Genomic DNA, 13,777 nt, shown 5'->3' with positions numbered 1-13,777 from the left:
TCTGTACATTTGCACATTAGCCAGTTCAGTCAGTGCTTCAGGTTGCCTGGGGACAATGCTGGGGATGGGGGACCCAGGGCAATTGCCCAGATAGCCTCCGCCCCCCCCTAATGCTGGCCCTGTCGTTCACAGATAAGGGACTACATATTTACACAACAAGTCGCTCATTAGTCCTTCATTAGTCGCTTGGATTCAGTGACCAATGAGTGATTTCTCGCTCAGCGCCCTGTTGCTCCCCTGCTTTTACATGGAAGGATTATCTGTCCAAATCGCTCATGCTAAAAGTACCATAAGGTGATCAGGACTAGATAAGGTTTTCAGCACCCATCATCATTTCCATATTGATAAAGACTAATGGCTAAAGGCCTTTTATACGGGTCGATTACCAGGCACAAACATTTGTTTTCCCAATCAGCCGTGTCAATATGCACGTAATCAGCCAACGAATAAGGGAATGCTCATTCATCAGCTCTTCTGATTTCTCACTTGCTGGGCACAGATCTGCTGCTGCAGAATGCTGTCTGTATGGGGGGGGGACAAACAACCGTGTTAATGATCCCCCTCCCCGATTTATCTAATACACATGGCCAGCTATACGCTTCCTCACTGCAATCACAATGTAGCTTGTAATCCAAGTTATATGGGTGCAAAAGTAAGCATTTTGATTTACAATGACTTCATGAAAAAGCTAATAAAATCAAGTAAAAACTGTAAATGAACCACGATCAGACCATTCCAAAACCTTTATAGAAAGAAACAGATGTCATAATATAAAAATACATGAAAAGAAAAGAAAAAAAAAAAAAAAGGAAAAACAAAAACAAACGAACCACAAATTGGATTACCATATAAATCAAATAAAATTACTAAACAAAATATGTTGCTGCGGGGCCCACTGTGACAGTGCAGCAATCAGAACGCACAACATCAAGCCATGCAGTGAATAGATGCATGCTGTCCAAATAACCAAAATAAGTCCTTGCTAGAGCGTCACTAACTTACAGTACTACTGCTTCCTAATGGGCTGTATAGGTTTAATTAAATATTACTTAACGATGATTATAAACCTTAATAGCTGGATAATTGCACCTTAATGTCTTTAGCACTCCGATAACTTGTAAAACATGCCTTCATCTGTTCAATGGCGCTCATTCACACAGATCTTGTGTCCTGGCTATTAGGCATATAAACTAGCTCAATATGTATAAGCTGCCGCCGGCACTAACCCTCCAACAGTGATAGTACACGCCTGCCTCGTTATCTCAAGTCTGACAGGTTGCGCATGCGTGTTCACAGCTGGCCCGCTCTGCCCATATTTGTTTGACTGGCGTCCATGCACCAAACCTTCAGTTTAATCATGTTCATGCTGTGGATTAAAAGTGCGTATGAATCCCCAACATAAGCATGCTCCAGATTTGAAATATAGTCCATAGTATAAGCTTAGTAGGACTGCCGACTGTTCTAGATCTGAGGTTTAAACCATCCTAGCAGCTAGATTGACCTTTAGTTAGTAATACTTCACATTCCAGAAGCATTTCAAGGCCATTACCCCTTATAGAGGAGCCGATTCTCGTTTGGAAGATCGAACGAGCGACGTCGCCACTAACTCATTCGCACTCGCTTAGCATGTTTAGACAGGCAGAGGCACTGTTGAGAATCGTTCACTTATTCAGTGCTCCAGATTCCTACATGAAACACTGAGCGGGATTGCTTAAATAAAACGATAAGTGAACGAGCCAACGATTTTTATGCTTGTTCGAAATGAACAACGAACGTCAAGTCAACAAATCTTTTTCGGTTGTTGGCTCACATTTAAACCGAACGAGAAATGGTTCACCTTCACTCATTTGAACAGTAATCGTTACGTCTAAACACAGCATATCTTCGCCTCTGTCTCACTGTGTAACACTACTGGTCATCAGAGCAGACCCAAACCAGAAGCAACAATGAATTCATTAGTCCTACACAGGGCACAGCTATTACAAGTGAGTGCAATGTGTAGAAGTCACTGATATTACCAAAACAGGTACACACAAGTTGTGCTGTTTATACACATTCTTGGTGGCCATTTTTCACGCATTCAATATTTTTAGTATTAAGACATCTGGAGAGCCTTTCTTTCAGTTTTTAGTGTGTGGATACCACACTTTGTGTACTCAATATCTTGGGATTGCGGAAAGAAAGAAATAAAGATCCCGTCATCCTTTTTGCAGTAGGCATCCAGACCTGGAAATGCAAATATGTTCATATTCTTCTATTTTAAGCAGAACCGGCAGTATTATAGCTATATATTATGGAGAGCCTTTCGTTTCTACATATTGTTTCCCCGTCTATGACACATTTATTCTCATGTCATGACAAGAGCCCATTTATCAGGAGCCGGTGGGAAGCAAATCTCAACATTTCCATTCTTTTTTCCACCTTATCTAGCTGGGTCACAAAACAGCAGAATGACTTACTTTCCAATGTTTTCAGGGAGTGCCTGCAGCGAGATATCATTAATGGAAAGGCATGTGAGGCTCTCTAGGTCGGGAAAACTTTCTGGTAGCCTAGATTGTAAAGAAGAGAAAAACATAGCATTCATCACAAAAGGCCCAAGAGCAGCAACGTATGGCACAAACCCAACACACCTCGAAACAAATCCCTATGGCTACTACAATCATGCAGATGGTACGTAAACCCCAAATCAGCTACCGGTCCTGCCTTGTGTCAGAAGTACAGGCCTGCAAGTCCAGTGGGATCGCTCTCTTGACGAATGGAATTTATTCAAAGTGCATTAAGTACCTGGTTTACTGGATACATCTGATATACAATGTGTGTTAAAAAATATAACTGTGTGCCAAGAGAAAAAAAACAAAGATGTACTAAGAGGGTGTAGTTATAAGGCAAGCCCAAAGTTATATGAACTATACTTAAGTGCAGATAGCGATGTGCTAACTGAATGTTCTAAAGTAGTTACAATTGTATAGGTGCTATACTTTAGGATGTACAAGGCCTATTAGATGTAACGGACACAATGTATCACTTTTTCTGTCACACTTGTAAGAGACTTTCAACAGCAGGAAAAAAAAAAAAAAAGAAAAAGATTATTAATGCCGCTTTCAATCGGCCATAATATATCTCTGCGCAAGAGAAATAAATTTATTGGGATCAGATCCAGTCAGGGCAAAGCAGGGATTTTTCCAAAAGTTTAAAATAAAAAGAGGAGACTGGCTGAAAGCTAGAAACCAGGTTCACAAAATATACTGTTCTACTGAAGTGTTGAAAATTCTAATTAAATTCTAGTTAAATAATAGTTCATTTAGAGGTTTATTTCCATCATTAACATTTCATTGGCATGTGAAGAGGGAAATCCTATTGATGACCTATCCTCAGGATAGGAAGGTTGTCAATAGTTGGCCGGCGGAGGTCTGCTGCTTGGGATCAACTGATCTGGCACTCAACGACCGGAAGCTGCTGCTCTGAACCATGTAGTGGCCAGTGCTTGCAACTGCAGGGGCAGCTTCTATTGGATTTTAATGACAACTGCCCCTGCAGTTACAAGTGCTGTTCACTATACAGGGGTTGGAGATATCAGCTTCGGCTCCGTACCCCAGTGCATAGCGGCAATATCAGGTGGCACTCAATCAGCTGATCGTATGGGTGTACCGAGTGATGGACCCCAGCCAATCAACTATTGATAACCTACCCTGAGGTTAGGTCCCCAACAGCATTTTCCTGGAAATCCCCTTTAATGCTTGGCAGGGTGCAGGTGCCACCACTGCTTGGCCGTTTCCATAACTTCCAAAGACTTCAACAAGAGGGCCATTTACAAGCACAACCACCATGTCATTGACTGATATGGAGAGAGAAGCTTGTATCTATAAATCAGAAGTTACGGCAGTTCCAGGATATGCCGTGTTCTATAATGAAAATACCCCTATAAAGACGGACTTGCGTCCTCTGACAAGTGGAACAGGCTGCAAACCCTTAACAGACAGGTCCTTGTTGATTCCTCAGCTGTATTGGCTGCAGTAACTTTGAGAGCTCGTCACTAGTCAATCGTCATGTGAATGGTCTCCACTAACCATATCTGTCATTGACACTGAAGTGGCGACCGCTTACTTTACAATTAGTTAGAATCAGTTTCTGAAAGGAGCAGGTGCCATTGTGGAGGAACCAGGGGGTTTGGGGTGCTAGAACAAGACGTCAGTAAATCAGAGGACCCAGAGGTCTGCAGCCTGATCCACTAGTCAGAGGACATAACAGGTCCTCCAAGTGAAAAGCATATGGCACCACCACCACAGCCCCTTTGTTTTAAAGGTGAGCCAATGACCGAACAAGAACTGCGCACTTTTTGTTTGTCAATGGGTTTCAGCAGGACTAAAAAAAATAGTTGGTTCATGCACTTCTTGTTACATTTAAATATACCCCGCTCAGTGTTTCACATGGGAATGTGAGGTAACTGAACGAGAAGTGAAGGATTCTCAACAATGATCTATATAATCAGCCTGAACGAGTCAGCGGTGACGTCAGTTGCTCGCTCAAACAATAAATCATCTAATCTAAAAGGAGCATCAGTCCCATTTAAGCAACGTATTCCCTATCCAGAGGAAAGCGAATAACTTGCTGATTGGTGGAGGTCTTACTGCTGGGATCCCCATAGACACCAAAGTTTCAGCACATGTCCCAAAGTGTAAGAAAAGGGGGCAGTGCATTGACTTCAATGGGACACTGAAGTGAATGACAAGGATAAGTGTATACATGGCCTCATTGGCCCACATTTCAGGACATGCTGGGACTGAAGTCTAGGATTGGTGGGGATCCCAGCAGTAGGATCCCCTCCAATCAGCAAGTTTTTCCCTATCCTGTGAATAGCAAACAACTTGTAGCGTTGACAACAACCCTTTAACACCTCCAGCTCTTACCTCGTGAGAGGGTTTCCACTAAAGTCAGCCACTTGGAGTGCTTTACAAAATGAGATGCTCTCTGGAATTTCTGGAATATCTGAAACAAATTATAAAGATATGATTGTTATTTTAAGATGAAGTTACAATATACTCCAAAAATGACCATTTGTATCTTTTAGGTGAATCCATTGTAGTCTTATTACTAAATGTAGAAGGGGACAATGCGAATTACCTTTTTGATGTATTAACCAGTTTTTATTCTTGGGATATCAATAAACCAAACCTCGTGCCTGTGAAGCTGCAGTCACTAAACAGATTTCTAAAGTGCCCAAAAGGATCAAAAAGATCTGTCCGGCTCCGTAGACCGGTTCATTATGTAAGGAGTGTCAGCAGCAGGAAAGACTTGTTTCATCCCGTAGATAGAAGTCAATCTGCTCCTATTCTCTATATTAAGAATATCTTTCCGTGGCTGAAGCTATATTCAGATTGATCAGGGTAGTTGGGGGGCGCTGTGGGAGCAGCAGTACATTCATCTCATGAATTATTCAAGGCACTATTCTGTATCACGCAGCAATAATTCACCTTCCTAGACAGCCGATTTGTTTTATTAGACATGACATTAAAACCTCAGAACACTCCTGAATGCTTTTCGTCTTTAATATGTCTTGATCATATGAGACAACTTCCACACGGAGGAGATCATCGCATGCGAATACAAAGCTTGGGAAGAAGTCCGTCGGTGTAGACCAGATGTTCTGGGGCATATGCTGGACAAATTCACGTACAACTAAAAGACGAGTACTTAATCCCAACTGCGTCACACAAACAGACCCAAAGCAGCACAAGGCAGCCTAAGCATAATCCGGCTAGCAGCGGCAAAGATTGTTATTGTGGAAACGCTGCTCCGACCCCGCTGCTTTACTAAGGAATCCTCCAAAACCAACCCCTATCTAGAAGCTCTAATTATTCCATTTACAGGCCTCTATTCCTGGAAGAATATTGTATCACTACTGTATCCTCTACCCAAAATGAGAGATTTGTTAAAGGTCACACGAAAAGTTCAGCAAGGCTGCATCCACACAGGCGACTTCACCGTGCGATTTTGTCGACAGTGCTACAAGTCGCAGGTGTGTAGAGCCCATGCTGTCCTACGGGTTCTTCCACACGAGCGATGTTTTGTAGGCTGCTACATTGCGAGAATACAAGATAGCGGCATGCCCTATACAGCTGTGATTTGCGATTTTTTTCTAGCCCATGCTTCCTATGGAGCCTTCAATTTTGTTGCATCACATGAATATGCGTTTGTGCAATACAACTTTTACAGTAGGAAATCCTACTGTAAAAGCCCCCAAATAAGCCCTAGCTGAAGTAAACAAAAAAATAATACATCACCTAAGAGGCGCTGTAATCTCCGACGCGTCTTCTCCTCTTCAAGTCCGTCACTCGTCTTCTATCTTCTGCCAGCCCTTTCTGGATTGGGGCATCAAAATCCCTGCCTCCAAGAAGGGCTAGCCGTGATTGAATCACATGGCAATCATCACTGCAGAATGGTCGTGGGAGCCGCGTCACCCCCATAAAAACAGCGTGGTGTCCTCTGTACTGCGCATGTGCGCCAGCTGGCACATTCACAGCGGAGGAGAAGACCGGCGGAAAGGTAAGCTGGGGTCACCGGGTCGGACTTCGCTGCGGGAATCGCGCATGCGGGGTCCAACCTGTGCGTGTGCAGGCGGCCTTACTCTTCAAATCAAGATGCATCAAATTTCTTTAACATTTGCTCCAAGACAAATCACCAACCTACTAGTCATGCTAGTTCTAACCTATGCAACAGATGTGAAGGTTGTAGTGGAACGGCAAGGTTTTATTCAGAATTTATCCACTCCCACCATTCTCTTAGAAGTGCGACACCTAATCCTTCTGGACAGCTTCTGGGTTTAAATGAGAAGTCTTAAACTCAGAGTCTGACCAGCTGCTTTCAGGGAACCTGTCACCAGCTCTATGCCACCCGAACTGCGGGCAGCATAAATCAGGCACAGGTAGGCACACCCATGTATATGTCACTCTTGAGATGCTGCTGCATTTACTAACTATACTGTGAAGATGCAGTTGGAACGGAGGTCTGAGTCACGGGGCAGCGCCTCGCCGGCCTCTCCTCGTCCCCCATCATCAAGACTGACCGCTCTCTCTCTCTACACAAGTGGTCACCGTTATCAACTACTAGCTGGTCCTGGGTTTCCAGTGGTCTGTCGATACAATATTCAGCAAGCAGCCTTGGGAACTACAATCAGACTGTAATCAGCCCTTAACCACAACCAAGATGATATGGGTTTGTGCTTGCAGTAAACTTCAGGTCTCATGTAGCTTTAAAACACCTTCACAACAAAAATTTTAACTGTTCTAATAAAAGCTAAAAGAAAACAACTCTGCAATAGGCCTTCATGATAGATTTTCAACAGTTTTGTTTTTACAGCTCCTATGCAGACAATGTGTCTCCATGGTAACAAATTCTATGCAGTTTAATGCTGCGATCTTGAAGTTTCTAACTTCATTCCATTTGTCCCCTACTTCTCTCTAGTCAATATGTACTTCTGGTCTAATGCTTAACCTTTTACTACACTGCATATTGTATTTCATTTCCACTTGTGTGATTTGTTTTTACTTCTTCTCCAAAAGGAGGGTGTGACATTCATTTCACTGTACAGCACCTCAAGACAAAAATCAATACTGGCAGCTTCCAAGTATCACAAGGGTGCGAGCCTGAACAAGAGAATATGGTGGCAATGGGTCACCTACCACATTTGGTACAACATGGTTTCCATCACCATTCAGTTGTGACTCTACATTCACACTTTAGCCTCCTGCACACACGGGCGGATTTGCATTGTGAAATCCAGAGTGGGTGTCCGCCCCTGGATTCTGCAGCAAATCCAGCCCATAGCATGCTATGACAAAACATGATTTACTGCTCATAAGCAGAAATAAGCGGCGATTTTCTGTTCGTGGGGGAAAACTTGCAGCATGCTGGGATTTTTTGCTGGCTACGCATGGCCAGCTTCCATGGAAGTTAATGGAAGCAGTCTGTCCTGTGGCACTTCCACAGTGAGCACCGAAGTAGTATCAAGGGCATTATCAAAAAGCGCTGGCAGCTACTGCGCATGCACGACAGGGTGCTGGCCGACATCTTCAGTGCTGAACAGAAAACACCAAACAGGTATGCACGGATCACCGGTCGAACTCCGCTGCGGGATCCGGCCCGCCCATGTGCAGGAGGCTTTATCCAGACATGTACTTCTAAAAGGACTACCCCCCACACACACATACACTAAAAACAGCAACTAAAAAAAGGGAAAAATAAAAACAAAAAAACAGGACAAAATGAGTTTGAGCCCCAAGGCCCCCTGTCCACAGCTGAGGCGGAATATCACTAGCAATATTGCACTGTGGGGGTGAGGGGGCGCTAACAGGTCTCTAAGGTGAGCGTGATAGATAGGCTTACCATGGAGAATCTCAGCATGCCACAATTTAAATCCCACGAGTGAAGAGACGCTAGGATTCTCCGCTCATGGACGCAGGCGCTGCGCTTTCCATAGTTAGCCTATGGAAAGCTTCACAGAGTGTGATAAATTGCCTGCGATTATAGGGGTGGCCTGAATTCTGCATGCAGGAGACCCATAGCGGCTTCCGGCTGTGTGGTTGGCTGGTGACCCTGCGTACCTTATTTTCTTGAGCATGGCATTTCTAACGCCACAATTTGTGAGTGCTGTCTGCTTTATGTTCGTGCGTTATAAGCACTTTTTAAAACCGACCTCATCACCAGTTACAATATTGGGGTGCCCAAAATCGTGGTAAAATGCTGCATTTGAAACGGGGCGTTTTACAGATGGGGTGTGTGAGAGTTATCTCTTTACTAATTAAGTATAAAGGCAAGAATGTACGTTTTATGGTCTATAAATTGCTGTTTAGAGGCCTGATGCCCCCACTTTTCTTGCACCAGTTCTCTAAAGGCCCATTTAGACAACGAATATCGCTCAAGAGGTCTTCCGAGCGACATCGTTGTGTGCATTTACAGTCCAAGGTAATCGCTCAAACGTTGAGCGATCTACATTGTGCTCCGAGCGGGGGATGCAGAAGACAAGCAGGGCCGCTGAGTGCACAGGGCGGAGGACGAAGAACACTGCGGGACCGCTCTGTTCTTCATACTCAGTCTGTCTTCAGGGAGTGGGATACAGCTGACACAATAGTATCAGCTGTATCCCCGCTGTGAATCCCTGATAAGGCTGATTGTCGTCTATCAGCACGCTGAAAGACAACGATAAGCGGCAGCTTAATGAAAACTGCACGATGTCAGTGCAGTTAGACAACGATTATCGCTCAAAAGACGGCTTTTGAGCGATAATTGTATCTAAATGGGCCTTTAGATGTTTCTAGTCTACTATAAATTCGATATTAATTTATGCAAATTAATCCCATGTTAGTTTCTTCAGATTGTTTGGTAAAGGAGGCCTTGTCGGGTCATTTTCCCCACATGATCGCTATATACTGACAGATGTGGGAGTTCATGGGAAATAAACTACATGTGCTTCAGCACAGGCACCCATCCAGAGAAATGGCCTGAGAAGGGCTTCGCGCCATATGCCAATTAGCGGTGGACCATCTCATGGGCAGTTCAGCTCTTCAAGTCGTTTGGGCTGTTTACCCACTCACCTCCCTCTTATGCTCTCTGCCAATCACCAAGTAGGACCGCCCACTGGACCCCTAAGCATAGAAAGTGCTGGGACTAAAATGAATAAAACACAAGTTATACTGAACCTTTCCCAGAAAAGTATCTATTAAGCTGCCTCCCTCTTGTCCTATACCATGCTGCTTGCAGATCAGCTACCATGCTCAACGTGACAGGTCCCCTTTAAGTATGTATGGTGGGGATAGTAGAAATCTAGCCAAACCAATTTCTAGCTTTTCCTTGCAGAGTTCCTTTAAACCAAATTAAGGAAAAGAATAAATGTGTAAAAGTTCATAAGAATTTTCAACTTACCATTACGAGACACATCAAGTTCTACCAACTGCATGAAGTTTGCTATCTCTGGAGGAAGTCGTTGAATTTCATTATCACTAAGACCAAGTTTTCTTAACTTCACAAGTTGGAAAAATTGCTGTAAGACAATAAACACTAAATGTCACCTCAATGTAAAGCCACACATTTTCCATACAACACAGATGACAGACAGTAAATAGGGTTTTATTTCTGAGTGATGATTGCGGACAGTAAACTTCAGGAAGGGGCAGGTCAGTTAATACCGCATTCTGTAGCACTGCGCCTGGAAAGGCTTTATCATCTACTTAATGATTAGCCATGGATTCTGATTTCTTTTGAAAACCCCTACCAAACAAATTGCTAAAGGACCATGTATGGATAAGGCTTATGGGATCTTCAGTAATGCCATGTGTACAGTCAGGGGAGACCTAAATGGGATAGCAGAGTGACCGACTTCCTGAAGACTTCTCATTGTCCAACAGAAGATGCCATATACTCCTGCAACACCAAGGGGGATCTCTGCAGGGGATCATATATGTGGCCAAGAGAGGACATAAAAGTGTAATTGAAACACCTATTTAAGGAATAATCACATAGACCTCCTATATTCTCGTATTAAAACAAAAATGTACTAGAAAAAGGTATAAACAGTGGTTATAAACTACAGGGGCTTTGCAGTTAGCCACTGTGGTCAACTTAATTTCAAAGAGAGTACCAAAAGAAAAACTCAAAAAATGCACAGTGCAAGTACAATAAAAAAGTAATCCTTAACCCATAATAGCATAACACTTTTGGCCACGCAGATCCCATTTACCTATTATGTGTTAAGTATTCCCTTTTTGGACTCGCACTGTATGGTTATATGGCATTATATTTATTACCATTCATGTGGAGTTGTAATTGTTCTATATTGATCCTTGTATGGTTGAAGGTGTTTGTGAATATCATCTTTAAGGTCATACATTTTGTGTATTCAATGCAGATTAATTTTTTTTTTTGTCAATTAAGCATTTTTGAGCTCTTTTTTGGCACCTTTTGCCATAGTCCTTCCAATCGTATATAAGGTATTATGGGATCTGGCATTACTATGGTATGGTTACGCTTACATAATGTGTTGGTTCTGATCCTATGTTTGGTTTCATTCATTTCAAAGTGGTTTTCCAAAAATATTTATTCCATATTCACCAAGACAGAAAAGGAATCTCTGATTGAGGAGGGCTCTGACTACTTAGACCCCCTGACATCCCAAGAATGGTGCCCACGAATGCCCAGTGTGAATGAACAGGCAGCGTGCATACTTGATTGCCGTTCCATTCACTACTATAGGATAATCTGAGCGCATCAAACTCCATCCGTCCTCTAGAAATAAATGAAGCAGAGGTCACACAAGTGCACTACCGCTACATTCACGTGGGGGCATCCTTCTTAGAATCACTGGGCATCCCAGCAGTTGGACACCCAGAGATCAGAAATTCATCCCCTATCCTAGGTCAGATAGTGAAATCGGTGGGGGTGTGATGGCTTGATCCTCCAGTGTTTACAAGAACTGGGGTCTTTATGGTCCCTGAATGAATTGAGCACTGGTGACTTGTTTGCACTACCGCCTGATTGATTTCATTGGGCTTGCTAGAGATAGCCAAATACAAGAACACAGTTGATCACTACTCCATTAAATTTGGCAATAATCAGGCCCCCCAGTCTCATGATTAATGGGGTCCCAGCAGTCAAACCCCACCGACCAGATACTTTTTCCCTGCCCTGTATTTGGGAATAAGTTGTTTTTGTGGAACAACCTCTTTAAAATGTGACATACCTGGACAGCCCAAGACGCCTCATATAGCAATGGGAACATGGTGATGCATTGCCCCATTACCCTGCATGGGATGCCAACATATCTGTATAGGAAATATAGTATGGCGGCCAATAGGTTAACATTTGACTACTTCAGCCATTGCATGCAATAACGGAACTAGCTTTAGTAAATGGCCTTTTATATTCAGAGATTGAATCCAAAGTACCTGAAAAGTGGAGAACTTATGGCCGTTGTGTATGCTCTCCTTTAAGAGCACTTGCAATTGAACAACAATACCCTTTTATTTCGAGTACACCACAAAAGCAAAGCGTCAAAAAACCAAAACAAGACAACATACCACAGAAGCAGAACGCATGATGGCATCCACTAGTTATCAGTAGAACAACATTCCAGGATCCCAACTCTTTATAGTGTAAGGAATGTCCTCCTACATAAAAAGCACCTTGAAGCGTTCCACCTTCATTACACATTGCTTTATGAAACGGCCTATTCATGGAGGGCAAATCCGAACTCCGGCAAACTGTTTACTCAATGGATTGTCCTAATTTAGTGAAGAATGTCCTTTCCCTGCATGGTATGCGGTAATGACACGGAGGAAGAGATCAGGGAGGTCACTAACAACATCAGACACGCAAACACTGCTGACAGGTATACAGAGGTAGAACACCGCAGGCAACATAATGCCAACGCTTGCAACAACATATTATATCTGTATAAGGCCTCCTTCCCACGAACGGATTTCCGCCGCGTAATTCGCGGCGAAAATCCGGTACGTTGCCCGCATGCCATTAGGTTCTATTGAACCTAATAGCTCAGGGCACACAGTGCAGAATTCCACCGCGGAATTCCGCACCGTGAAATCTCCCGTCCTCACCCGCGGCATGCTCTATTTGCCGCGGGTGTACGCGCAGACGGCTTCCATTGCAGTCAATGGAAGCCGTCCATTCACGCTATCTCCCACTGTAGCACAGCGGAAGATAGCGTGTCACGTGACGTGGCGGCGGTGGGCGGGGAAGCGTCATGCGGGACCTAGAACGACGGATCCGCTGGTAAGTATGGGGTCTCTGGGGGGGCGGCGTGACGGGCTTCGCCGCAGAATATTCCACGGCGGAGCCCATCACGCTCATGTGCAGCCGGCCTAAGGCCTCATGTCCACGGTCAAAAGAAGAATTAAAATCCGCAGCAGATTTTAACTCTTCTCCTGCCCGCGGATCCGCACCCCATAGGGATGCATTGACCACCCGCGGGTAGATAAATACCCGCGGATGGTCAATAAAAGTGATTTTTTTAAAAATGGAGCATGAAAAAATCTGGACCATGCTCCATTTTCGTGCGGGTCTCCCGCGGGCTTCTATTGAAGCCTATGGAAGCCGTCCAGATCCGCGGGAGACAAAAATCGGAATTTACTCACCCGCTCCGGTTCTTCCCTTCGCCGCGGCTCCATCTTCTCTCCGTCGCGGACGGATCTTTTTTCTTCGGGCCGGTGCATGCGTGGGGCATGTCACCGACATGCCCTGCGTATCCGCCGGGCCGAAGAAAAAAGATCCGGCCACGACGCAGAGAAGATGACGCCGCGGCGAAGGGAAGATCCGGAGCGGGCGAAAGGTGAGTTTATTCTTATTTTTATGCCTCATGTCCGCGGGGCAGGAGGGACCCGCTACAGATTCTCCATGGAGAATCCGGAGCGGGCCTGATTTTCCCCGTGGACATGAGGCATAAAGGCTCTTGCACACTTGCGTTTTTCTCGCACGTTTTTTTTCCCACAGGATAATCGCTGTTTTGTTTTGGGTTTTTTTTTTTTTTAAACACGATTGTCAATGGGGACTTTTTAATGTTAAAAACGCATTGCACAAAAATCACAAAGCATAAACAAGTCAGTGGGCTCACCTGCAGGCCCACTGATACCATCACCGCTCTTCTAGTTTCCCTACTCACTCCAGTACAGGCTCTCCTTAGATTCAGCAGATAGAACTTAGAATGTGTTAAGGGGGCAGTTTCCACTGCACACTGTCCAACAAATCAGACCGCCGGCGCACGGCGGGGACC

The 13,777-nt window shown here is 44.3% G+C and overlaps 1 protein-coding gene across 1 annotated transcript in view; it reads right to left on the bottom strand.

Moving 5' to 3' along the window:
* The window catches only part of LRRC1 (leucine rich repeat containing 1), a 121,340-nt gene that overhangs the window by 60,649 nt on the left and 46,914 nt on the right, over positions 1-13,777 (bottom strand). Inside the window, exons 2-4 of the mRNA XM_066603869.1 lie at positions 9,919-10,036; positions 4,908-4,986; positions 2,460-2,549 (exon numbers count right to left, since the gene is read on the bottom strand). Coding sequence (XP_066459966.1) covers positions 2,460-2,549; positions 4,908-4,986; positions 9,919-10,036 — 287 coding nt within the window. The remainder of the gene's footprint in view (positions 1-2,459; positions 2,550-4,907; positions 4,987-9,918; positions 10,037-13,777) is intronic.

Source organism: Eleutherodactylus coqui, chromosome 1, assembly GCF_035609145.1.
Source record: "Eleutherodactylus coqui strain aEleCoq1 chromosome 1, aEleCoq1.hap1, whole genome shotgun sequence".
NCBI lineage: Eukaryota > Metazoa > Chordata > Amphibia > Anura > Eleutherodactylidae > Eleutherodactylus > Eleutherodactylus coqui.
The sequence above is the reverse complement of the archived record's forward strand: the minus strand, read 5'-3'. Positions and strand labels throughout refer to the sequence as shown.